Source organism: Girardinichthys multiradiatus, chromosome 8 (assembly GCF_021462225.1).
Source record: "Girardinichthys multiradiatus isolate DD_20200921_A chromosome 8, DD_fGirMul_XY1, whole genome shotgun sequence".
Lineage (NCBI taxonomy): Eukaryota > Metazoa > Chordata > Actinopteri > Cyprinodontiformes > Goodeidae > Girardinichthys > Girardinichthys multiradiatus.
The window spans coordinates 16782522-16810031 of NC_061801.1; the positions used below are offsets into that span (position 1 = coordinate 16782522).

The following is a 27510-nucleotide window of genomic DNA, read 5'->3' on the forward strand; positions in this document are numbered from 1 at the left end:
ATTGCAAAATTGCAGACCCATCTCAAATCTTACAATTCATCAGTAAGGCTATTGAAAAAGCTGTGTCTCAACAGGTAAATACCTTTTTAACAATGACAAGGCGCGTTGACGTCTTCCAGTCAAGCTCCTGAGCTCACCACAGCACTGAGACTGGCCTTGTCAAGGTGTTCAATGACATTCACATGAATGCAGACTGTGGAAGAACCACAGTGCTGGTATTATTGGACCTCAGTGCACATTTGACACTGTTGACCCTGGTAATTACTGGAGTGAAAGTGAGAACTGGGTCTGTGTTTCTGGTACAGCACTTGGCTGGTTTGAGTCTTACTTCAAGGACAGGGGCTTCTTTGTGTAAACAAGTAACTTTACACTGGAGTTGACAAAAATAACATGCAGGGTTCCCCAGGGTTGCATTTTGGGGCCCCTCCTATTTAACATCTACATCCTCCTACTAGTTGAGACTATAACAACAAGATTAGTTACTATAACTGTGCAGATGACACACAGCTCTAAATTACAATGTCACTAGGTGACTATGAACCCATTGAAGCATCGAGTAGCTGCATAGAACAAATCAATGCGCGGATGTTCCATAATTTTCTTCAAGTGAGTAAAAGCAAAACTGAAGTAATCATTTTTGGACCAAAGAAGGAGCGATCAAGACTCAGCACTCAGCTTCAGTTACTACAGATAGAAACCACTGATCAGGCCCGAAATCTGGGTGTAACGATGGATTCAGACCTGAACCTTCAGAGGTACATAAAGACAATTACAATGTCAGCCTTCTATCAGCTGAAGAACATTTCCAGGTTTAAAGGACCAAAGCTCCCTGTTTCTCAGAGAATGGACTATAAAAAAAACTTATTTTAGTTTATAAATCACTGAATGGCTTAGCAAAAATAAAATAAAAATGTTTTTGTCGTATCAACCTTCCAGACCTCTCAGCCCCTCTGGTTCAAGTCTACTCTGCATCCCCAGAATCAGAACCAAACATGGAGAAACAGCATTCAGTTTTTATGCTCCACAAATCTAGAACAAACATTAAGGAATGTGAAAAAATGCTAAGTTATTTTAAATCAAGGTTACAAACCCATTTGCTTATAATTGCCTTTAAATGTTGTATTTAAAGTATTAACTGAAACATCATTAATTTCAATCTGTAGTATGGGTTTTCTTTACTTTCCTTTATGTACATTTTTTTCCTATGTTTTGTTCATGTAAAACACTTTGAATTGTCTTGTTGCTAAATGTGCAATACAAATAATCTTGCTTTGCCTTGTCTTGCCTTAATAGTTATGTTGTTGTGGTTGTTTGCCGTTTTTCAACAGTATGTCATTTTAGTAGAATAACTATAAATTTATTGCACTGAAAATGTATATGTATTTTAATGTAATGTAGTTTTAGTTAGCTGGTCAATTAAATATTATTGTTTTAAAAGCCCAACTAGGGACAAAAGTTTAAAATTTGCTGTAGCTATAAAACCAACATGTTTTGAACAATGTTCTTGTCTCTACCTATGTTATAGTTCTTAAAGATAAATTACAATTTGCTAAAATCGGTATCAACAGGTTAAAGCTTTACAAAACAAAAACATCAAATTGGTGCACAATATAACCGAGGAATATCAAACTTTACCAACCTCAGTCCTGACAGGAGTAGGTGAATCAACAAACAAAATGCCATCTTCTTTCTGCAAAGCGAAAATCCCACATTTATTCATTTCATCTGTTTCACTGTCACCTTTCAGATATTACGTTTTAGTAAATCACTTTAGAACATTTGGACCTAAACAAATCATTGCACATTAGCATGACTTACAAATGAAGTAGGAATTCCAGGAGGTCCCTAAAGAGAGGAAAAAAGACAATGAGTCCTCAGCAGCAGAAACAAAAATTGCTCATTTTTATAAAAGTGGAAACCTACTGGAGGTCCAGGGCGTCCACGAGGTCCAGGAGATCCCTGAAAAAGAAAAAAGAATGCATGCTGTGTAAACTACTATGATTTCAGGAAAGTATTAACTCCAAAACCGGCATTATTTTTAACAATAGAAAGATAGAACATTAACATAAAACATACCCTAGGACCTTGAACTCCCTGTTTTGAGAGAATAAAGACACATGTTCAGTCTGGGGAAATATCTGCTGTTTCGTTTTCATACATTGCATGATGGACAGACTACGTAAAATAAACTGGACACAAAGACTTACGTTCTCTCCATGGTTGCCCTTTTGTCCTCTAGGACCCTGTTAGAAGACATTTACAGACTTATTAATAGTTGGTACTTATTAATTTGTGGGCAACTTTACACAACAGAACATTTTAAACAAATCTAAGATGTAATACATACTGCACTTCCATTGGGACCAATAATTCCAACAGGGCCAACAAGTCCTCTTCTGCCCTGAACGAAAGAAATGAGGAGACAAAATAAAAAGGACTGCAAAGTATCAGAAAACTCTTTAGATTATTAAGCCACGTACCATTTCACCCTGAGGCCCCTTTGACCCCCGTATGCCCTTTGGCCCAAAGTCTCCTGGAGGCCCCTGAAAATGAAGGCACACCTCTATAAATTAACAGGACTTAATACAATTTTTCTCAAATATTTATGGTAATTGGTTGGATGGATGATAGACAGATAATGGATAAAAAAAATGGATGGATGGATGGATGGATGGATGGGATTTCAGTGGATATGAAAAAACAATCTATGTATGAAGGCAGCCAATTTGTAACATACAGTAAAATAAAATAAAATAATATTTCATTTTCTGGTTTTGTATTATGAAAAGCAGCTCACCTTTGGTCCAAAAACTCCAAGTATTCCTGGAAAACCTTGTTCTCCTGTATGTCCCTAATAAAGGCGACATCAAAATTACAAAAAACATGGCCTCAAAAAAGATTTAACTTATTCATTTATCAAGAGATAATCTAACCCAAGGTCTCAGTGTTTATACTGCAGTGACTATGTCTGGTTAACACATACAGGTTGTCCTTTAGGTCCTCTGTCTCCCTGTGGCCCCGGTAGACCCATTCCACCTTTAAAACCTCTTTTTCCCGATGGTCCACTCTGGCCTCGAAGACCTTGCTCACCCTGAGTAGACAAATAAATAGTTACATTATCATTGAAGACATGACCAAAATATGCCAGTATGAGGACAACTAGATAGCTTTATTTATTTCCTTTTCCTCTTACCTTTGGTCCTATGCCTCCCTGATTTCCTGGGAGTCCTGGAACGCCAGTTTTACCACGTCCCCCCGGTTTACCAGGAAGCCCTACTGCCCCATCATCACCGTGGTCTCCCTATTCACAAACAGATAAAGTTAATGAGTGTCTAAATCGAAAGAATTAAAATTATTCAACAGTGTAATAATAACCTGAACCAGAACAAGGTGTTTAATATGTTTCGAGAATCATAGCAATACATTATAGAGAAAGAATGTGACAGGAACAAGGATGTAAAACGTCAAATCAATAAAAGGTTATTGAATTTTGTAGAGATGTTTAAGGTTGCACCAAGGTAAATTATAAGAATTAATTGATTTGAGGACTTTTCTGCTGGGCAAACAGTCTATTGGCGGCAAAATATTTCAATCGTTAAAATTCCTAGATTTAATAATTTGCTTGTACAGAATATTTCAATAACTGTGTCCAATAAACACATAAAACCAGTCCAGAACGTCAAGAGGAGCATGAACGAGGAGTTTTATGAATAGGCTCATAAAGAAGTCTTACCAGCATGCCTTTACGTCCATCTTTTCCTGGGACTCCATCCTCCCCGGGTACACCTTCACGCCCCTCTGGACCCACCACACCTCTGGGACCAGGAGGACCACCCCCACCCTGAGGAGAATGTAGGGGTTACGCGACTAGAAGTTACACGCTTCCAACTAACTCAATGCCTTACAAAAGTATTCATACACCTAAGTCATTTTTTACACATTGTCATGTTCTTCCTCTGGATAATGGTCTCCTTGCAAAGCCTGCCAGTTTAGCTGTAATTGATTACATTGGATTTAATTTAGGGGCATCAGAATAAATGAGGGGGGTGAAGACAATGCACATCCCACTTTTCTTATTTTTATTTGTAAAATATGTTTACAAATGTATAAGTTTGCTTCCACAATTATGCACAACTTGATGTTGGAGTATCAAATACAATCAAAATAAAATACCTTGAAGTTTAAGGTTGTAACAAGATGACAAACAAGTTCAAGCAGGGGCAATACTTTTTTTCTTGTGAAAATTAAAAAAAGGTGTTTTACATGTCTACATTACCCCTCTGGTTAAAGCTTTTATAATAACGACATACGTTGGGTTAGTGATTTAACTGTCCATTTACACCGTTTATGTCTAAACATTTTTCAACCCAGAAAAAAATGATCAAGTTTGAAGTGCATGAGGGTGACAAAAAAATAAAAATATTTCTTTCATTAAAACAAAAATATAATTTTATTGGGGATTTTCCTTATTATTTAACCTACTTAATAAACTAAACACACTATATGTCACTTAAATGAATAAAGCAGGCTGATTTGTTTTGTAAAAAAATGGATTGGTAAATCATTGTAGAAACATTAAAAAGAACATTTACCTTATTAAAATACATGATTTGTCTTAATCTGCCTGTGTTAGGTTTTTGCTATGAGTTCTGTTTACCTTCTTTGCACTGGCATGTTCTTTTCTTGTTTTATTTCTGTCCATTCAGGTTTATTAGATTCATTCTGTTTAGTTTTTGTTCCTTCCCTGGATTCCAGTGTTAGATGTGTTAGTTTAGATTTTCCTTATAGATCTGGTTCCCCTTGTTAATGTTCTTTAGTTTGTCTCATTGTTTACTTGCTTCAAGTCATTTAGATGTTTTCTGTTACCTCCCTGCACTCCCTGCTCATTTGTGTTAATTAGTCACTGTCCCTCAGTATTTATACTCTCTGGTGTTCATTGTTTGCCACCGGTTCCTCCTGATATCTACTCTGAATGCTACTTTGTATCTGCCATGCCATGTTTCGTGTCCAGCCTGTCTGTAAGTCTTTTGTTAATTATTATTAAATCCACTTCTCTACTCATCATGCGGCTCCTGTCCTCCCATATGCACTTTGGTCATGTATGTAATATCCACATATTGTTTGACCAATTGTATTTCTATTTTCTCTTAAATTTGTTTTTTAGCTTAATCTCAGCAACAAGAATGGATATGAGTCACTTTCGCTTGCTGTATTCAGCCAAGTTTCATTCATTGCTCCGGGTTGCATCAACCACCTGTGCTGCCAGGACAAATTTGTACCATTCTTGAGCCGAACGCAAAATTTGGACACCCCCGACTTATAGACAGTCAATAACGTACCTCAATTCCTCTGGCTCCTTTTTGTCCAGGCTGTCCTTTTTTGCCTTTTTGACCCTGAATAAAAGAAAAACAGAAATGTTAAATACGAAAATAATTTTTATTCATATTGTTTTTTTGAAACCCTGATTTTTTTTTTTTTTAATAAACAAATGACCATTTTACTTGCTCTTCCTTATCTTTGCTAATTTCCCTCAGATTTTTAGTTTTGTCACAGAGCTGTTAATTTTATTGTAAAGTGTGAAATGCACGTGTGAAAGAATTCAGTATTTCCTTACTTGATCTCCTTTGGCCCCTTTAGGTCCTTTTTGTCCATGTGGTCCAGGGTGGCCCTGAAATTGACATTTGTTTTTAAATGAATCAATAGATGTGATGTAAATTCTGCTGTGCATGAAAATCAAATGTTTTTTCACTCACTGGTTGTCCAGGAGCTCCAGGTCTGCCTCGTTCTCCATCTAAACCAATTTGACCCTTAAATACAACAACAGAATGTTAAGACTCTTCATGAAAACACCTAAATAAAGTGTTGTGAAATAATCTATCGTACTTACTTTGTACCCTGGGTCTCCTGATTCACCCCTCTCTCCTCTGTCACCTGGACGTCCCTGATAACACATATTCAAGCAAATATTCAAGCAAACTGCAGATTTGCTGATTTACTTTAAGGACTAACCAATAAAAAGAGAGAGAAGCAGGGGTCAAATAGGACTTACTATGAGACCTGGAGGACCAGGAGGACCTTCTTGCTTCCCATCATCACCATGCTCACCCTGAACAGAGATCATTTTAATTAATTCTTTTAGTTATAAAATCATACAAACTGGTATGCCTTCGAGCCCCTGACATCTACAATGGGACATGTCAAGTTAATGCTAAGATTGGAATAAGGAACACAATCTTATTGCACAGAATGATGAGATCCTTATTTCACATAAAGTGAAGGAGGTGTACCTTTTCACCTTTTGGTCCTGGAGGCCCCATGGGGCCCTGTGGTCCCAGATGGCCCTGTGACAAAGTGACATCAAAAAGCAATGAAATACTATAGTCCCTTACAAAATGAGCCAAGATCTCCATCCAAACGATATACATTTGTTCTTTGTCTAACCACCTATCAGAGCAGTTGCATCAGCATAATTAAATAAAAAAATGAATCTTCATCCAAGTTTAAAGGCTTTTGCAACCCATTTTATCATCTCTGACCAGCTTATGTTCCCTACTAAAGAAACGCCTCCCCACAGCATAATGCTGACTCTACCATATTGTCATACATGTTTTCCAAAAGTTACATTTTGATCTCATGTAACTGGAGGAGCTTCTTCCACATGTTTGCTGTGTCCCTTACATGACTTGTGATGAACTCCTTATGATGGCTTTCTTCTTGCAAATGTTTTGCTTTCAACAGATTCTTCTCTAGCAAACCTCTGAGGCCTTTACTGAACAGCTGAGCTCTGAAGGCAGCTGTTGCAGTAGATTTTATTTAGGGGTATCTGAGTTTCAGAGGTTTCCAAAGATTTGACTAACTGGGGCAACAATGAATCATTTCCCTTCTTTTTGTTGATATATCACATAAAATGCCATTAAAATACATTGAGGTTTATGGTTGCAATGTTGTAAAATGTAAAAAACTTCAAACGCTAACAATTTATTTTACCTCATAACCTGGAAGACCAGTTTCGCCTTGTTGACCCATCCGGCCCAGAGCTCCCTGAAGGCAATGAACGTGCAGTTAATCCTACCACCCATTATAGATATCATGTCAAGTTTTTTCAGTTGAAATATTGTCTGCTTTAAGCACGTTTTCATCATTACTGTTCCAATTTACCACATGTCCTATAGTCCCTCTGGAGCCCTTTGGCCCAACAAATCCTGGCGGACCAGTATCACCCACTGTTCCAGTTTCTCCAAGGTGACCCAGGTGGCCCTTAGCACCCTAGACAGGCATAAAGTACGAGAATCAACAAAGCATATGAAGCAGATGTTCTATGTCCCTCTTTTGTGAATGTTTGTGGTTGCTAAATAATTAATTTAATGTTAATACCTTTGGCCCTGGTTTGCCTCGTTCACCAATTTTACCAGGCTTCCCTTCTGACCCCTTAAACAAAAACAATAAAAACAATTAATTTATAAAACCAAATGGATGTTTTATGGTGAAGGCATTGTGACTTACCCTAACACCAGTGAGTCCAGGACTACCAGGTGGACCTTCCTTTCCCTTTAGTCCAATTTCACCTTTTTCGCCTTTGTCACCCTCCTGACCCATGTCACCTTTTTCACCCTGATCATATAAATACAAGTAGCTCTTTGAATTTTGTGCATCACAGCCACTTTTCGATTTACTTTGTCAATAACATAATAATGCAGCATTAAGTATAATTTGTAATGCAGTTCACCTTTGCTCCATCAGGACCAGCTGGACCAGCTTCTCCCTCTAGGCCTGGCTCTCCCTGCACACATGAATACATGCAAAACTCCAAAGTGTACCAGTTCTCCACCTTTTTAATAAACTGAGATGTTTCATAGATCAGTTCAGACAAACTCACCCTCTGTCCTATCAGTCCTTGCTCGCCAATGTTACCTGGTGGTCCAATGGCCCCCTGACACAGAAGTCACAACAAATTATAGTGTTAATAAAAAGAACCTAAATAGAGCATTCAGGCAAAACTACAATGGTTTGTTTGCTCACCTTCTCCCCAGGCTCGCCTGGAAGTCCTAGTTCACCCTCTTTGCCATCAGGACCCTTGTAAAATAACCCAAAGAAAATCATAAATCTGTTTTAAAATAACAAACTAGTTCCAATGCATGAAACAAATGGATCACTGCTAAGTTCCATTATTTACTATAACAGCAGTCAAAGAGAAAAGGAAGGCATGTCGATGGCAGTTAATTAGTTTGAAAGGGCAGATTGCTGATATATTAGTGTTATTGATCCATTGGAAGAAGCTCATTTATGAACATGCATAGTTAAATATAATTGCAAATTTAGGTAAATGTGTGTATTTGTCCAACTCCTTGAGAAAGCATTTATACCCCTTAAACTTTCCAAGATTTTATCATCTTACAGCCACAAACATCAATGTTTTATTTTATTAGGATTATATGGTATAGACCAACACAATGTATTGCATAACTGTGAAACAAATATCACAATGAACCATTAAAAAAAAAAACATTATCTGATAATTGTGGTGTATTCAGCCCCCTTTGCTCTGATACCCAGAAAATAAAGCACAACCAAAAGGCCAGAGATGACATTTAGACAAGTTTAAAGCAGAGTTAAACAGCATCTGAGGCCCATCCCATGCAGCACTGCTCAATCCATCATCTCAGAATATAAAGAGTATGACACACCTGCAGAACTACAAAGACACGTAAACTGACAGGTTGGGGAAGCAGAAAATAAATCAGAAATACAAGAGGTCCACGGTAACTGCAAAGATCCACAGATATATGGGATAATCTGTTGACAAGGCAGCTACTAATCGTGCACTCTATGACTCTGGTCTTTATGGAAGGACGGCAATAAGAAATCAAAACATGGTGATGTGAGGATGCTTTTCTTCAGTAGTGACAGGGAAGCTAAATGAAGGATAATCCTGGAAGAAAACCTGTTAAAGGCTGCAAAAGACAGACAGACATACAGCCAGAGCTTAGATGTTCAGATCAAAGTATGTTCACATTTTAGAACGGTCCAGTCAAAGTTATGACCCAATCCCACTGAGAATCAGTGGCAAGACTTTATAATAGATGTTCCATCTGACTGACCTTGAGCTATTTTGCGAAGAAGAAACAACATAAATCTTAGTCGTGTAAAGCTGATAGACATTCTCCAAAAGACTAGCTGCTGAAATGACAAAAAGTGGTTTTACTAATCATTGACAGAGAGGGCCGGAATACAAATAAATACCACACTTTTCAGACTTTACTTGGAAAACATTGTGGAGACTGTGTGCAGAATCATGCCCTATGTGTTTGTCTGCTACATTAAATCTCAATAAAATACATTGAGGTTTGTGGATGTAATGTGAGAAAATGCAAGGTGTTGTATATTTGCTTACCTTTGGACCAATTTCTCCTAACAATCCCACAGTCCCAGGTGGTCCAGGTGGTCCCTGAGGAAGACAGCATATTAACGTAAATGGCAAATATGTTAAAGAAATCAGATCTAGTTCTACATGTACAAAAACAACAAAAGAAGAGAAGCAAACAGAAAATATATGGATGATGATGTAATCCATACATTGATGACCTAGCCAACATAATAAGCAAGTTTAATTATATAAAAAAAACAATGTCTAAGTATGAGCTTATCATCTCTATGATGGCTGATCTTCCAATTATGAAAAATTGATCACTACAAGGGAAATAAAAATTATAACTACCCATCAGGGGAAAAAAAAGGTTTCATTCAATCTACCCACGTCTTCATTCATTTATATTTCAGGATAAAAGCTCAAAGTGAGCCAACAGCAGATGTCAGCAATATACACTCACCGACCACTTTTTTAGGTACACCTTGCTAGTATCGGGTTGGACCCCCTTTTGCCTTCAGAACTGCCTTAATCCTTCGTGGCATAGATTCAACACGGTACTGGAAACATTCCTCAGAGAGTTTGGTTCATATTGACATGATAGCATCACACAGATGCTGCAGATTTGTCGGCTGCACATCCATGATGTGAATCTCCCGTTCCACTACATCCCAAAGGTGCTCTATTGGATTGAGATCTGGTGACTGTGGAGGCCATTTGAGTCCAGTGAACTCATTGTCATGTTCAAGAAACCAGTCTGAGATGATTCGTGCTTTATGACATGGTGCGTTATCCTGCTGGAAGTAACCATCAGAAGATGGGTACACTGTGGTCATAAAGGAATGGACATGGTCAGCAACAATACTCAGGTAGGCTGTGGCGTTGACACGATGCTCAATTGGTACTAAGAGGCCCAAAGTGTGCCAAGAAAATATCCCCCACACCATTACACCACCACCACCACCAGCCTGAACCGTTGATACAAGACAGGATGGATCCATGCTTTCATGTTGTTGAAGCCAAATTCTGACCCTACCATCCGAATGTTGCAGCAGAAATCGAGACTCATCAGATCAGGCAACGTTTTTCCAATCTTCTATTGTCCAATTTTGGTGAGCCTGTGCGAATTGTAGCCTCAGTTTCCTGTTCTTAGCTGACAGGAGTGGCACCTGGTGTGGTCTTTTGCTGCTGTAGCCCATCCACCTCAAGGTTCGACGTGTTATGCGTTCAGAGATGCTCTTCTGCAGGCCTTGGTTGTAACAAGTGGTTATTTGAGTTACTGTTGCCATTCTATCAACTCAAACCAATCTGCCCATTCTCCTGTGACCTCTGGCATCAACAAGGCATTTGCGCCCACTCACTGGATATTTTCTCTTTTTCGGACCATTCTCTGTAAACCCTAGAGATGGTAGTGCGTAAAAATCCCAGTAGATCAGCAGATTCTAAAATACTCAGACCAGCCCGTCTGGCACCAACAACCATGCCACGTTCAAAGTCACTTAAATCACCTTTCTTCCCCATTCTGATGCTCAGTTTGAACTGATCGTCTTAACCATGTCTACATGCCTAAATGCATTGAGTTGCTGCCATGTGATTGGCTGATTAGAAATTTGCGTTAAGAAGAGGTTGGACAGCTGTACCTAATAAAGTGGCCAGTGAGTATATCTCAGAAATGTTTTGTCTAATATGGAAATCAGTTATGCAGACTAAGAGCAATTGACTCTAGAGAATAGGCAAGAGATGTAAGTGTTAGTCTAATGAATGAAGGAAGGTAGTAGAGTCAAAAACAGAGGGACGAATGGATAAAGGAAGGAAGGAAGGAAGGTGCTTTTTTCTAAATATTTTTGACATGCCATTTTTTAAATAAAATGTAAATAATGTAAACAAAAACAGACAAATTATTAATTTATTTGTACTCCTTTTACATGTTTTGATTGTATTTTCAGGGATTCGTGTCTCATTCCCTATAAGAAACAAACTTCTCAGTTGAATAAACAATAGTTTTAATTCAAAATCTGCCCCAAGTATAAGGTATTTAAGAAGAACTGTAAACTTGATAAACTGTTTGAGAATGAAACTTTAAAGGTAGCATTATTTCCTTGCAATGCCCCTTGGATGACAACAAACACTGTAGTTATTATTTGAGGAATATCAAATGAGCCAAATTTGGAACATGAACAAATATGAAGTTAATGTCTACAAATGGTATGTTTTCAAAGCCTAACCTCCTATGTTATTACATAGAAACACATAAATGAGTATTCCAATGCTGTAATACTCATTTATGCATTCCACCTGCTCTGATTTACTTCAGATTGATAGGAACAGAAGGATTGAACTAAAGTTCAATTTCTTGCCATGGACAATTTAATAAAGGTTTACAGAAAGGGAGTACATGTTTAATGAACTACAAAGAGTGGGTCTTCACAGAGAAAACAGGAAAAAGAGATAATGGAGATGAAAATCCATTATTTAACTTAGGAGGGAACAAAAGATTTATAGAAGCTGAAGAAAGTATTTAAAAGTTTTAACATACAGGGTCTCCAGCTATTCCCTTGTCTCCTTGAGGTCCAGAAGGCCCTTGGATTCCCTGAAAACAAAATAATGTGAGTTTAGACATCAGCACATCATCTAATAATAACACAACAAATGTCAAAATATTCTCTTTTGGCCCATCCTCTCTCATAGCTCTCTGTTAGATGTATTTTATCCAATAAATCCACCATTCCTCCTCTGCATATGTCCAAACAATCTCAGCCTTGCATCTCTAACCTATTCCAATTTTAGTATGCATTGAGAGTTTAGTGTTTAAATTATTAATTTATTAAGTGACGTATTTATTTTCAGTGATCTATGTTTATTTATTCCCAAATAGAAAAACACTGAACTTACAGAAAAACCTTTAGGCCCAGTTTCTCCAGGCTCTCCGATCTTTCCCTGGGGTGACACAATGGAAGAAAGAATTAGACGACAGGATAAGAAGAAGAGTCACTCGTGGGAAACTAGAGCTAGTTAAAATCAAACTTGTTCTAAAAAGCATTTCTTTCATGTAGCGTAAACATATAAATGAGAAAGGGGGCAATTAAAATGACTCATTTGCCTTGTTTCAGACATATTGGATGAGTTAAAAATAAAATACTAGATAACATGTTAACTTCTACTTAGAATTGAAACAAAATAAGGACAAAGTTGGAGATCCTTGAACTTAGGATTTCTTTGTATATCTTATTTTCTACCTTTGCAAAAGATGTATGTCATCAGCAGCTTGTTTATGTCTTCTAAAGTCCTAAAACTTACTAATAATAACAATAATCTTTTTCATTTGAAGGAGATTTTCAAGTTATTCAAGAACACAGAACAAAAAAGATATAGTTACAGTAGAAGCATAAAGAACAAAACAATATAAGAGCAAACAACAATAAAAACAAAACAATGACTGGCGCAGTAACAGCAAAATTGATATCAGAGATTACACATAATACGCTAGTTTAAACAGGTGGGTTTCGAGTTAGGATTTCAATGTGGACAGAGTTGGAATCATGGATGTGTTGTGGAAGAAAATTTCAAAGATGGGGAGCTATGTGAGAGAAAGCTCTGGACCCTTTGGCTGTCTAATAGGCAGGATGTGTCACAAGAAAGAAGGATGAAGAAGAGAGAAGAGTTCCAGCGGATGTGTAATGGCAAAGATCAATGAGGTAAGTAGGTGTCAAGTTATCATGGAGAGAGAAAGCGAGAAGGAGAATCTTGAAATCAATGTGATATTCAAAGGAGGACATTCTTGTGATATCTCGGGCAGCTGTGTTCTGGAATAGATGAAGTTTGCGAAGGATTTTGTGAGGAAGACCTGAAAGAAATGAGTTACAGTGACAAGTGTGTTGATGAGGATAGGTGCGCTGGTGAGTGCAAGAGATAGAAGGAGATGGTTGATGTTTCGAAGGTGGAAATATGCAGATCAGGTAATGTTGTTGATATGGGATTCGTAAGATAGAGTGCTGTTGTGGATGACACTCAGACTCTTGATTTGATGGGAAGGAGAAACTGAAGGATCATTGATTCTAATTGTGGGGTTGCTAAATCTTGTTAAAGTGGGCTTGGTACCATCAAGGAGAAATTCAGTTTTCTTGGAGTTCAGTTGGAGGACGTTTTAACTAAACCATGATTTTATTTTATTGAGGCCGTCTGAACGGAAAGATGGTGGAAGGGTGGTGCTGGGCTTAGTAGAAGGGTAGGGCTGGGTGTCGATTGTGAGTACCACTTTCACTGCTTTTCACTGAAGCTCTTTTCCAGACTCCTACTGTGTTAGATTTACAGAGCACCATGCAAAAGTATTAAAAGCCATTCAGCTTTTCCCCATTTTATCTTTGAAGTCTTTAATTTATGCAAAATATCAAAGCAAAATGCTACATAATTGTGAAGTGTGAGGGAAAAAAATTATTGTTTTTTTTTTCTTTTACTATTCAGCCATACATGATTAAAAACGTAATTAACCTAAATTACAGCGCAAATCTTTTAGGGTTTATCTCAACGCAATGAGAGCAAGTCCAATCAGTTTCCATGGAACAAAATAATTCCCACAGCATAATGTTGCCATGGGATGTGTTACCTTGAGGATGGTACTTTCATGGTGAGGTACACTGTTAGTTTCCCACACAGCGTTTCAGAGTTCAAGACCTAATCTGACAATAGCAATCTTTGTTGGGCATCCTTCATGGCTTATGGCAAACTTTAACAGGACTTACTATGCCTTTCTTTCAAAAATGGGTATTCTCTTGATACTTGTTCTTAAATGTCACATTTATGCACAACTAAATGTTCTCCAGTCAGCAGATTGTCCCACCTGAGCTGCAGCTGCTCCAGAGTTACCATGAACTATGGGCTTCTTAGATACTTCTTTAATATATACTCCCTCTTTTAGCCATCAATCAGTTTAGCTGAACTGCCATGCCTTGATAGGTGTGCAGCTGTACCATACTTTTCCCAATTTTGAATGAAGGATTGAACCTTGACTCTTCTTTACAACTTGCTCCCTGATCTGTCTGCTGTGTTCCTTATTTTTAATAAGCTATTTTCTCTAACAAATATCTGATGCCCTCACAGAACAACTTTATATACTGAAAATACATTTCAGAGGTCTTGTGACTGCTGAAACCAATGGTTTTAACTGGAATTCATTTGGGGGTAGACGGATAAAGGGGATGCACACAACACTTGAATGTTGAAAATGAAAACCATGTATCTTTTTGATTCCACTTCACATTATACATGATTTTGTGTTGGCTAATCTATTAAAATCTTAACAAAAACAGAGGTTTGTTGTTGCAATCTGACAAAATGCGGAACATTTTAAGCGTATGAATTCTATGGAAACCCGCATTCCCATATTAGCTAAATGAGCATGCAATGAAGAATAGTGTCATACTTTCTGGTCACATATATAAACCTGGTCATGAACTGTAAAATATAATTAAAAAGTGATCCTCTCTCTTTAGCGTAATATCTTTGATTTTAATTTGGATCTCAACACTGCCGGTACAATGCAGGAGCTCTGTGAGAACATAGGTGCCAAAAAACTATATGCAAAGGAGGAAAGGAAAAGTAGGACGCTGTTCTGGAGCTTTACCTGTGATCCTGGGAAACCTATTTTTCCTGGAGGACCATCAGGACCCTTCAGTGAAGAGAAAGGATGAGATAATGTGGTAATTAATTGTATTTGTACTGTTCCTTAGATAAAAGGGTACATATGTGCAATTGTCCTCCCATTTCTTTTGAATGCTTGTATAATGTCTATGAAATAAAATATACAGGATATCAATTATTTGTTATGTTTATGTTAATTAATTATATAATTTGATTGAGTAATGCCAGCAACCTTACCTTCTTGCCCTCTGACCCCACCTCTCCTGTTGGACCGTCAGGCCCCGTTGCTCCCTGAGAAAACAAGACATGTGTCACTTTACCAACAGAGGTCACTGTAACACTGCCAGACAAACAAGCACTGCATGTCCTCAAGTCAGAGCCCTTTGAAGGGTTGCAATGTCTATAAACTTCACTTCTTTAGACAAATATAAAAATAACACCTTCTAGTTTGTGGATGTATTCAGAGTCTTAAAATACAAACAGATGCATGGCCTTTCTGGCAGTGAAAGTCACTGACCTCACAGTCACATTAATTTACCACTAGATTCAGAGAGTAAGAATTCACATCTAAATAAACATAAACTCAACTGTTTGGATTACATGAGTGAAACATTCAAATGTAATTAATCTAAATGGCTTAAACTCATGCTAGACCAGCAACCAATAAAAGCAAATGGGAGTCAGGCAGTGTACCAATACACTCCATCTGCTTGTCACCTGCATCCAGTCAAATTTTGCAGCCCTGCACAGGAAAATCCTGATTTACACTCCTGAAACGCCCTGAAGGAGGCCTTGTTGTTTGACTGATTCATGACCAAGCACAGTGGGAGTTTGGCCCAGAGTGAACAACAATAGCTGAAGTGCTATAAGCCTATTATACATAGAACTGGATGTGCACTGCTCATTAACATTCCTGTCTGGGGTACCTGCTACCCGCTGGTTCAGTTTACATTGAGTGATTAGCCGATTAGTACGGAATATATTTCCTCCACTGCTTCTGGCCAAATAAAAAATGAAAAGAAATGAACTAAATCCAGTGACATTAGTGTACTGTGGGTTCAAAACTCTTTTCTGACTCACAAAAGGCAAGCAAATGAATACCAGGAGTATGAATTCAACAAGTTCAATTTAAACCAGCTCAGAAACAACCACAAACTGCTGAGTAGTAGAAACATGGTCTGCAGTGTGGGAACATATAAACTGAAGATTTGTCCGTTAGATGTCCTCAGCAATTATTAGCTCCAGATACTTTGAAATGTAGATATTAGATGCACTGCAGAATTTGTAATACATGGGACTCTTAATGCCTGACATCTGCAACCCTGATTTAATAGTTTAAAATAGTTTTTAAGCACACAAATATGATATACTCCCAGACCTTTTTGCAGCATTACAACCACAAACATCAATGTGCTTTATTGGGATTTTATGTGACAGACAAAGGAGAGCATAATTACGAGGTAGAAGGAAAATAAGTATTATTAATTGTTTTGTAAATGAAAACCATTTAAGTGTGACATGCATTTGTATTCAGCCTACGTTAATTGTTCCTTTTGTTGCAATTACATCTACAGGTTATTTGCAAAAAGCCTCTACCAGCTTTGCACATCAAGAGACTGAAATGTATGCCCATTCTACTAGGCTAAATCATTCAATTTCAGTTGGATTTGATAGAGAACTGCTGTGGGCATCTATTTTCAAGGCTTGTCATAGATTCTCAATGGGATTTAGGTCTTGATTTTACATGGGCCATATTCTAACACATGCAATGCCTTGATCCCAACCATTTCATTGTTGCACTGCCTAGATGTTGGTGTCCGGCTGGAAATTGAACCTTCGTCCCAATCTCAAAACTGTAAACAGTTTGTTTCTTTGATCTTCTTTCATCTCCATCCATCTTACCCAATACATGAATCTGATTTGATGTTGTATGTAGGCGAAAAGGTTCTATCTGACTCGAGCACCTTCTTTCACGTTTGCTGGGTCCGCTTCATTTCTTGTGACAAACAGTAAAAATTACTTCTCATGCATTTCTTTTACAAGACTTTCTTTTTACCTTTTTGCTAAAAATGAATGATTTGTGAAGTGAACAACTGTCATTATTTCGATTGAATCTCCCACTTGTGCTGCGGGTCTCTGCAGCTCCACCAGAGTTACAGAAGAAGTCCTGGCTTACACCCTAATTATCACTCTCCTTGCATGGCCTGTAAATTTAGGTGGACGGCCATGTCAATGTTTGTGTCATACTCTTTAAGCTTTGAGATAATAAAATGGAGAGTTCTTAAATGGGAAAGTTTATGATATTGTTTTATAACCTAATCCTCCCTTAAACACTATAACTATTTCATCCCTTTTTATCCTCTCTCCTTATGATGATGATTGTTCACTAAAATCCTCTAACAAACCTCTGAGGCCTTCAAAGAACCGCTGGATTTATACTGAGATAAAAAGGAATACAAGTAGTCTACATTGACCAATTATGAGACTTCAGAAAGATTAAACTGAATTTTTTGAGGGGAATCAGAGTAAAAGGAGCTGAACACAAATGTTCACTCAGATCTTTTTTTGTAAAAATGTATGCACTACATTGTCTTTGACACTGAAACCTAAAACAACACTACGAAGCCTGGTTGTAATGCGACAAAATGTGAGATAGTTCCAGGCCCTCCTATGAAGGTACTGCATAGTTCAGTGACAGAAAACAAAGACAGCAATGGTACCAACTTCTTTATGTTCTGATGCCATCCTGCAGACGCCACAACACTTTTTATTACTCAACAATTCAATTTTGTATCTGAGTAGAAGCACTCCTGTTTCTAATCTTGGCCAACTCAGGCAGGGAAACTCTACCGGCTTTAGCATTAACCAAAAACACAGAGTGACGAGGGAGTGTGCATGGGCCAACCACAGCCAGGCAAGTGTCCCATAAATGTTTCTGATAAAAATAAGCTCAAGGCTTATTTTTCTTCTCGTCAAAACTTAGACGTACGATTCTTAAATCACATGAGCATAAAATTAAAATCTTCTTTGAAAAAACATAGCTACTCTCCCCAAGGTTTAAAATTATTATCTGTGAAATGGTTTTGAAACCAAGGTATTTTCATTGTTATTTTGTTTAACAAAAGAGAAATTGTTTGATTTAAGAGAAATCTATCTATCTATCTATCTATCTATCTATCTATCTATCTATCTATCTATCTATCTATCTATCTATCTATCTATCTATCTATCTATCTATCTATCTATCTATCTATCTATCTATCTATCTATCTATCTATCTATCTATCTATCTATCTATCTATCTATCTATCTATCTATCTATCTATCTATCTATCTATCTATCTATCTATCTATCTATCTATCTATCTATCATCTATCTATCTATCTATCTATCTATCTATCTATCTATCTATCTATCTATCTATCTATCTATCTATCTATCTATCTATCTATCTATCTATCTATCTATCTATCTATCTATCTATCTATCTATCTATCTATCTATCTATCTATCTAGCAAGGATTGCAGCTGTGGCTACATGTGAGGATAGTTCTACAAAGTATTGACTCAAGGGAGCTAAATACTATAGCATGCCACATTTTCTAGATTTTTATTTGTAAAAAATGGAAAAGCATGAACCCGTTTTCAGTGACTTCACAATATTGTACTATGTTTTATGAAACCATCACATAAATGCAAGTAAAATGACTTGACGTTTGTGGTTGTATTGTGACAAAATGTGTGTCCTAGGCAGCTCCGCGTCACTTCACTAGGTTCCTGACGTTTTCTAGTAGTAGAGAAACAGCAGCAGTACATACAGCACACACACTTGTTATGTCAAATTGACTGATGATGTGGTCTTCAGGCTTATTGCAGAACAACAATTAATACTTGCGCGAACCTTCTAACTTACCCGCAAGCCTTTGGGTCCTCTGGTACCGCCTGGCCCACTTGCTCCAGGAGGGCCCTAATGAACAAAGAAAAAAGGAGGATAAAGGGGGGGAATAGAAAGGATGGAAAGATAAAACAAAGGTTTACACTGACAGACCAGAGGGCCCCCTGGCTATTGACCCCAGGGAGGGAGCAGCCTGACCTCAGGAACACAGTATAGGGTTTGTTGTTAGATCTGTCACTCACACCAATTAAAGAGCCTGCTCTGGAATCCTGTCCTGCTGCCCCCAAAGCTCCATGTTTATGTTTGTTTTGGTGGCTCAGTGGCCCCCACTTTGAACCAGCGCAGGACCTGCTCTAAACCAAGCAAGGCCACGGTAAAGACACACCGAGGGGACGAGGGGGGCCGGTAGCAGCTTGTAATTGGTTATAGGTGTTGGGTTTTTGACTGACAGGAGGATAATGCATATTCAGCGGGAGGCTGTCACAGTTCATAATGCTCAGGAAACCTCTGCAGCATATTGGGAATACTGGCCCTGCAGAATAAGACTGTCTACAGTTGCTAAACTTACAGTTCTAAAAAGAGCATTCAGTGTTTTTGACTGAAAAGTTAAAAAGAAGGAAAGGAAAGAAGTGATGACTTACTTTTCTTCCTGGTGGTCCAGGAGGTCCAGTCTCACCTGGTGTACCTTGGTGACCCTATTGTGTTTACACAAACAAACAGAACACAACTTTTTACACAACAAATTAGGCAAAAAAAATTTATGTTAAGGTCATGGTTGATTAACAACACAATGTTAATTCTGCAGCTCTTACAGCGACTGGAAAGAAGTTTTTTCAGAGTTAATTCCTCAATTTGGAATTAATTAAAGAAGTGTTGACATTAACTTTAAATCTACTAGACTGTGGAGAGCTTGCTAAAAAGAAACATTTTGACATTTGTTCTGCAGAAAGACTCAGCACTAGAAAACAGATTTAGTGGTAGAATTAAAGCAAATTGGAAAGAAGAGGCCAAAGGAAAGCATGAGGAGCTGATTTTATATAAGAAAACATACCACTTCTGGCTTGATTTCATTTTTTTTATTGGACTCGGTTTACTGGCCTGGGCATTTGTAAAAACCTAACGGAATAATGGGGAATGTTTTGGTCAAACTCCCCAAAACATCTGAGAACAATAAAATCCATTCAAACTGACACCTCTGACGTCATGAGCCCACAGAAATAAAACATTGATTCTTACAGTAAGAGCTTTCTGTTAGCAGCTTCTCTCACTTTTGGTGATGCCTTCTTTTCCAAAGGGTCTGTTTCTGTTTTTGAGCTGAGGGAGCGAGCCAACAGAGAGCTTCCTTTTAAGTGAGAATGTGTATGAGTGTTAATATCCCAAGGGAAATCCAGCTGGCTGTAAGCCAAAAGCAGTGATGAATGACTAAATCTTTCTCTTCTCCAAAGTCCTTTACGGATAATCATCCACAAAGGAGAAAAAACAACAAAGTAGCCACATGCTATATGTAGAAGCAGATGGTAAGCAAATTTTCTGCCAAACTTGGAGCTTTGTCAAAGAAAACATCTCATCTATGCCCCAAATGTATCACAAAAATACTTCTAGTACTTAAAACAAAGGGGAAGTGAGTACGATAAAAAACCTAAAAATAAATGAACCCACAAAGGTAATAATAATCTATGTGGTTTTTTTGACCTACATGCATAACTCTATATATGGGGAAAAACTAACACAGCACATCACCTTAAACAAGATATCCCAATAATGAGACATGGTGATGGCAGCACCATGCTGCGGGGTTCTTTTTTATCAACAAGAGCTGGTCAGAGCTGATAGGAACATGGATGAAGGAAAACAAGAACGTATTCCTGGAAGATAATCTGTTAGAGGCTGCAAAAGACTTGAATCTAGGGCAGAGGTTCACCTTCCAGCAGGACAACAGACACCATGAAGTTGGAACTACAATGGAATGATTCAGATTAAAGGATCTTCATGTCCAGACCCAAATTTAATTGGGAATCTGTGGCAAGACTTCAAAATGGCTTTTCATGGATGCTCTCCATGCAAGCTGACTGAGCTTGAGCTATTCTACAAAAATGAATGGTCAAAAACGTTAGTTTCTGGATGTGTAAAGTTCATGGAGGCATGACCCAAAAAGACCCGCAGCTGTATTTGCAGCGAAATGTGGTTTACAATGCACTGACTCAGTGGGGCTGAACACAAATGAATGCAAACACAATTATGCAAAATACTTAGAAGTTTGTGGTTGCAAAATGAACATTTTTAAAAGGTTCAAGGGGCTGGAATATTTTTCCATACTTAACTTAAAATTAATAAATGTATTTTTAAGTTAAGAATGGAAAAAAATAAATGTTTTCATGTGACAAAAACATGTTAGAGATAGCCCTGAGCCCTGACAATTACTAAAAAATCTGAGGGGAAAGAAGAGTTGGTAGCTTCAACATCCATAAAAAAGGATCAGATCCTAGATAACAACAGACTAAGCCAATACTCCTGCAAAACTATTAATTTCCTTATTTTTTGGAAGACCCATTGGCATTCAGGAGGATTTAGTACTTTCCGTAATAACAAGATCCCAAAAGGGAGGTAAATCATTGTAACGGTCCATTGGAATAACCCTGTCCTTTGTTTGAGCCAGTTTTATACCTTTTCCTACTAGACTTCTTTCGCCATATGGTAAACAGGAGATGTAACAGTAGAGACTCAAATAAGCTGAACAGTGATGTGCCTTTACTCTCCTTCTTGACCTAACTACATCTCAGCATATAACTGTGGAAAAGTAAGGAAACCCTTTCATGAATAGAGTTATGATGACCTCACTCAGACCCTCTTGTCCAGGTACTTTGAATAATCTTTATGTATGAAAAACAATATTTTTTTCAAACATGAATAAGAAATAAAATCATGACAAAATATAGCCAGGGGTGTATATTGTTCACCTTAATGGACAGATAATTAATCCGAGGTGCCCTGCATATCTGACTGCTGGCCATGTGGGTTTGAAGACATCTTGGTGGAATTTACACTAGCTGCCCAGTAGGTGGCAGTGTAGGGAGTAACACACTTGAATCAAAAGTTTGAAAGTCTGAAATCAAGGCCAAACAAAGATGAAGAACTGTGGCCTTTCAAAACATTTGTAATTTATCATGAGACATATTAATCAGGGCTTTACCGATGATCCATCTTCTACCTGAAATTATGATTAAGCCCAGGCTTTAATTATTCTCAGCTTTTAGTGGCATTCATAAGCTAAAAATATATTTTTCAGTGTTTCTTACCGTTGATCCTTTTACCCCAGGAGGTCCGGGAAGGCCCATCTCCCCTCGATCTCCCTAACATGCACATGTATCAAAAGTACTTTTAAGTTAAGGAATGTATTTAGGACCTAATTAACAAATGCAACCCATATGTTTTCGTTTTAGTCTTACCTTCTCTCCTGCCAGCCCTGCCTCTCCCGCAGGTCCGATGAAACCCACCAAGCCCTGAAATGCAAACACTCAGCGTTGGATGGATGAATGGAAAGAGTTTAATGGATAAATAGCTTGGGAAAAAGTACCATCATTCAAAACATGAAGAGGCAATGTCAGGGATTCTTACTCTTTCTCCCATGGGCCCAACTTTTCCTGGGATACCAGCCTCTCCCTGCAGACGCAAATCTACTTTTATTCATGGCGTTATTAGGAAAAGTGCATCTATCCTGTATTTTTGGAAAAAGCAAATTAATGGTAAATGATTTGAAGTTTATTCACCTTCACTCCCTCCGGGCCAACCTTCCCAGGAAATCCTTTTCTTCCCATTCTACCCTGAAAAAAATAAGCCGCAGAATAACGAACAGTGAGTAACAGACATTCACTGGGCAATGAATGCATCATTAATGTTCATCACAAAGCCTTAGTGTATAGAAAGGGTCTGCTACAGGTTGAACAGTTTAAGGGGAGATCTGTGGAATATCTCCAGGGTACAAGCAGTTGAAGTAGGCAGGTAATGCAGACTGCGAAAGTGTTCAGTGACTGTAAGCTGTTTTTTTTATGAACCAGCAATACCTCCAGGTCAGAAAAGTCTCAGCCAAACTCCGTGAGACTGAGTGAGTCAGTATTTCCAAAGTTTTAGCTCAGATTGGTTGGCAGCTTTAGTAAAATAGTTAAAGCTCACACTTTATTTCACTCAAACAGGCAACAAAAGTCAATTTAGGTTGCAATATAAAGATGAATTGCAGCTCTCCAGGACTTGTGACTTCCTGTTACTTGATTAAAATCCATGTCTACAATTGTCTGGCCTAACTGATAAAAAAGAGTGAAAGCAAGGAGCATCATATAAAAATGTGCAAGCACTGGAAAAAAGGTAGGTAAGGATCAAGCATCATTCCTGTTAGATTAGTGAAGGTACAGGTCTACTGTTATTTATCTCTGGCCAGGAGCCAGAGATAAATAACAGCTCCCACAGGGGCCAAACACCACTTCCTCTCAGACAGAGGACAAGAAACTGAGTCATATTTTCAGACAAGCAGGTGGGTGAAAAGTAGGCAAGTGAGGAGGGACTTAGACTGATAGAAAGTGCACAGAAAGAAAGGAAGATTCACGTGTTGTATCTGGGCTAATAATTAAGTCAGATAACTACATTAAAAACAAATATAGCAGAGAAAATCTTTTTTATTAGTTAATAAAAAGTCTGAAAGCAAAATAAAGCAAAATAAATCTATTCCTGCAATGGCTTATTTCCACCTTCCAGCCTTTTTATAGTAGCTACAAATCTGAGCCATTTCTGAACATGGTGATGACAGCTATCACCCCCTGGCGGCCAAAGTGACGCACTAAACAGATTAAAACTAAAGTTTTAATCGGAGAACTGCTGCAGCCTCTATAAAATGGCAAACAAATGTTTTATCTTCGTGCTGAGGGGGAAGAAATTAGTAATTCAATGCTATCTAAAAAATCTTAATGAGTCACGGTAAACTTTGGCATGCATAATTAAATACGAGTACTAAAACTGCACATTATCTAATAAGACTGCTGAAAGAAAAGGAAAATAAAATTTATTTTAGACATCGCATTACATCTATTTCCTCCTTTCATGTGATCTGTTGCCTGCTCTACAGTAAAATGATGCTTTTGGGTTGCTAATGCTAATACTTTATTGCACTTTTATCTTGAACCTTGAACATTGGTATAGCTAACTCCTATGGTGAATCTTGAAGAACATAGAGATCTAGTTTTACCGACCTCTTGATGATTCTCCATCTCTGTTACTATAAGAGTTCCAACTTCCTTTTTAAAATGACCAAATACAAGCATTTATGAACAAGCAAGACAAAAGGACAAAGGACAAAAATAAAGTGGCTTCAGAAATACAATCCTATCAAAATAAATTGGATTAATAACTACTGTACGAGTCATACTGTAGGACAAAGTATATATGTATACTTTGTCCTGTATATATATGCATATATATAATTTAGTGCATCTAATAAAAAAAGAAAAATCGCTATGTTAATTTTATGTGAATGACCAGATTTCATGAAATGAAATGGTTAATAGTTATCCTTTATATCTTGCTTCCTACTATCCAAAAAACACACACATTTACTTATTATCTTACCTCAAGCCCTGATGGTCCCAGTGGCCCGATCAGACCCTCGTCTCCCTGGAAACAGAGGACACAGATCTCAGCTCAGCTTATGTTCTGGGGATATCAAATGTCGCTCGCTAGACACGAGGCTGGTGCCATGAAAGTTTCATGTCTTCCCTTGATGTTGGGTAGCGTCTGTCAGTCCTACCTCCAGGCCAGGTATCCCTCGGGGCCCGGGTAAACCTCTGTCTCCTAGTTTTCCCTTGATGGGTAAAAAGCAGTAAAATTAATGCCGAAGTGTAACATTCTTTTAACACTCATGTTTTCAGCCAATTTATCCTATATTTATTACAAAGCTGAATTGTTACCATTCAGTAGAAATCACCCTTGTGCATCAGCAAAGACAGGGAGCAAATGCGATGCTCTGTTTTGTTTTTTAAGTAATACTTGATAGCCGAGCGTGTCAAGAGGAGGGTTTAACTTACCTTTAGTCCTTCAAGGCCGTTCTCTCCCGGTGGTCCCATGTCACCAGGGAAACCCTGATACAAGTAAAAAGAGAACTAACCTCGTTTCTGAAGCACAGATAAACATCCTCAACAGAGCAATCAAGCTGCAAACACAAACCTCAGGGCCTGGCGGTCCAGGTGCTCCATCAGGACCTTTCTCTCCTACTTTTCCCTATTAAAACAGTAACAGGATGTAATAAAATACATTTGCTCCAGTGTTGTACTTATGTGCAGATTTGAAGTGCTAACACTTTATATCATGCTTTTCTCTTTATGGGTCTGTATAGTTTTACAAAACTGCATGACAGAGATACTAGATGTGTTCTGGAGGAGGTGACCAGATTTTATTTGAAACGCATGCAGGTTCGTAGGTTGTTAGGAGTATTGGGTTTTACACCTGGACTCCCATTTGATAAATGACACGTTTCCAGGTTAAGTCTAAGTATAGCTCATGTAAGTTTGTATCGGTAAGACAGAAACTGTGTTTATTCTGATAAGTCTCTTAAATACACTTCAGCCCAAATGTATTCATACCCCTGGCAGATTTAGATTTCAAATTATTTTCATTTAACCAGGAAATTAATTTCTGATGTAAAATGAGTATCATTGTTTTTAAATATCTGTTTTTATTTGCATTTTATTAAAAGTGGCATGTTTCCACTGGAATATTGACAATTTATCCTTGGTTTTGGAAGTTTGGAAGTTTTGGAAGTTTTAAGGCTTCCTTGCCTTCACACTAATTTTGATCTCCCTCCACATATTTCCTGTCAGACTCAAGTCGGGACTCAAGTCGGGACTCAAGTCTGGGGCGCTTCAAAATGTTAAAATTACTTACATTCAGAAGCACTTTGATGAATTTAAAAGATTATGTCAAGACTACAATAATCAAGCACTGCAATATAGACCACAGACAAAGCCAACTTGAGATCCATTAGGATCAACACATATCTTCTGTACTTGTATAGCATGTTCTTTTGTCTTTACCATTTTGAAGGATGTCTGAGGTCTTTGTATAAAGCCATATGTATACCCCAGGGAAGTCTAATTAAAAGTAACTAATTTAAAAATCCTAAACACTGTGATCAACTTAAGTGAAGTAAAATGTAAAAATGCATTGGTTACAACAATTTATTTTAGGAATTGTCAGTGGTGTTGACAATTGTCTTTAACAGGAGTCCCAAATAAAATACAAATACTTTTACTGTTTTATATTAACAGTTTTCTTAAGCTTGGAAGGAAATACAGTACAGACCAAAGGTTTGGACACACCTTCTCATTCAAAGAGTTTTTTTTATTTTCATGACTTTGAATATTGTAGCTTCACACTGAAGGCATCAAAACTATGAATTAACACATGTGGAATTATATACTGAACAAAAAAGTGTGAAACAACTGAAAATATGTCTTATATTCTAGGTTCATCTTTTGCTTTGATTACTGCTCCACACACTCTTGGCATTCTGTTGATGAGCTTCAAGAGGTAGTCACCTGAAATGGTTTTCACTTCACAGGTGTGCCCTGTCAGGTTTAATAAGTGGGATTTCAAGCCTTATAAATGGGGTTGGGACCATCAGTTGTGTTGTGCAGGAGGTGGATACAGTACACAGCTGATAGTCCTACTGAATAGACTGTTAGAATTTGTATTATGGCAAGAAAAAAGCAGCAGCTAAGTAAAGAAAAACGAGTGGCCATCATTACTTTAAGAAATGAAGGTCAGTCAGTCCGAACAATTGGGAAATCTTTGAAAGTGTCCCCAAGTGCAGTCGCAAAAACCATCAAGTGCTACAAAGAAACTGGCTCACATGAGGACCACCCTGGGAAAGGAAGACCAAGAGTCACCTTTGCTGTGGACCATAAGTTCATCCGAGTTACCAGCCTCAGAAATTGCAGGTTAACAGCAGCTCAGATTAGAGAACAGGTCAATGCCACACAGAGTTCTAGCAGCAGACACATCTCTAGAACAACTGTTAAGAGGAGACTGTGTGAATCAGGCCTTCATGGTAAAATAGCTGCTAGGAAACCACTGCTGAGGACAGGCAACAAGCAGAAGAGACTTGTTTGGGCTGAAGAACACAAGGAATGGACATTAGACCAGTGGAAATCTGTGCTTTGGTCTGATGAGTCCAAGTTTGAGATCTTTGGTTCCAACCACCGTGTCTTTGTGCGGCGCAGAAGAGGTGAATGGATGGACTCTACATGCCTGGTTCCCACCGTGAAGCATGGAGGAGGAGGTGTGATGGTGTGGGGGTGCTTTGCTGGTGACACTGTTGGGGATTTATTCCAAATTGAAGGCATACTGAACCAGCATGGCTACCACAGCATCTTGCAGCAGCATGCTATTCCATCCGGTTTGCGTTTAGTTGGACCACCATTTATTTTTCAACAGGACAATGACCCCAAACACACCTCCAGGCTGTGTAAGGGCTATTTGACCAAGAAGGAGAGTGATGGGGTGCTGCGCCAGATGACCTGGCCTCCACAGTCACCGGACCTGAACCCAATCGAGATGGTTTGGGGTGAGCTG

The 27510-nt window shown here is 38.1% G+C and overlaps 1 protein-coding gene across 1 annotated transcript in view; it reads right to left on the minus strand.

The window, feature by feature from the left end:
* Positions 1-27510, minus strand: part of col27a1a (collagen, type XXVII, alpha 1a) — a 95999-nt gene that overhangs the window by 4398 nt on the left and 64091 nt on the right. The window contains exons 19-57 of the mRNA XM_047372996.1: positions 25105-25158; positions 24966-25019; positions 24689-24742; positions 24511-24555; positions 22665-22718; positions 22513-22557; positions 22344-22397; positions 22194-22247; positions 19539-19592; positions 18916-18969; positions 15239-15292; positions 14985-15029; positions 12257-12301; positions 11901-11954; positions 9392-9445; positions 8020-8073; positions 7877-7930; positions 7727-7780; positions 7504-7611; positions 7375-7428; positions 7159-7266; positions 6988-7041; positions 6288-6341; positions 6050-6106; positions 5888-5941; positions 5754-5807; positions 5615-5668; positions 5340-5393; positions 3734-3841; positions 3194-3301; positions 2984-3091; positions 2798-2851; positions 2481-2543; positions 2348-2401; positions 2208-2243; positions 2077-2094; positions 1924-1959; positions 1819-1845; positions 1640-1690 (exon numbers count right to left, since the gene is read on the minus strand). Of these exons, the coding sequence (XP_047228952.1) occupies positions 1640-1690; positions 1819-1845; positions 1924-1959; positions 2077-2094; positions 2208-2243; positions 2348-2401; positions 2481-2543; positions 2798-2851; positions 2984-3091; positions 3194-3301; positions 3734-3841; positions 5340-5393; positions 5615-5668; positions 5754-5807; positions 5888-5941; positions 6050-6106; positions 6288-6341; positions 6988-7041; positions 7159-7266; positions 7375-7428; positions 7504-7611; positions 7727-7780; positions 7877-7930; positions 8020-8073; positions 9392-9445; positions 11901-11954; positions 12257-12301; positions 14985-15029; positions 15239-15292; positions 18916-18969; positions 19539-19592; positions 22194-22247; positions 22344-22397; positions 22513-22557; positions 22665-22718; positions 24511-24555; positions 24689-24742; positions 24966-25019; positions 25105-25158 (2250 nt within the window). The remainder of the gene's footprint in view (positions 1-1639; positions 1691-1818; positions 1846-1923; positions 1960-2076; positions 2095-2207; positions 2244-2347; positions 2402-2480; positions 2544-2797; positions 2852-2983; positions 3092-3193; positions 3302-3733; positions 3842-5339; positions 5394-5614; positions 5669-5753; positions 5808-5887; positions 5942-6049; positions 6107-6287; positions 6342-6987; positions 7042-7158; positions 7267-7374; positions 7429-7503; positions 7612-7726; positions 7781-7876; positions 7931-8019; positions 8074-9391; positions 9446-11900; positions 11955-12256; positions 12302-14984; positions 15030-15238; positions 15293-18915; positions 18970-19538; positions 19593-22193; positions 22248-22343; positions 22398-22512; positions 22558-22664; positions 22719-24510; positions 24556-24688; positions 24743-24965; positions 25020-25104; positions 25159-27510) is intronic.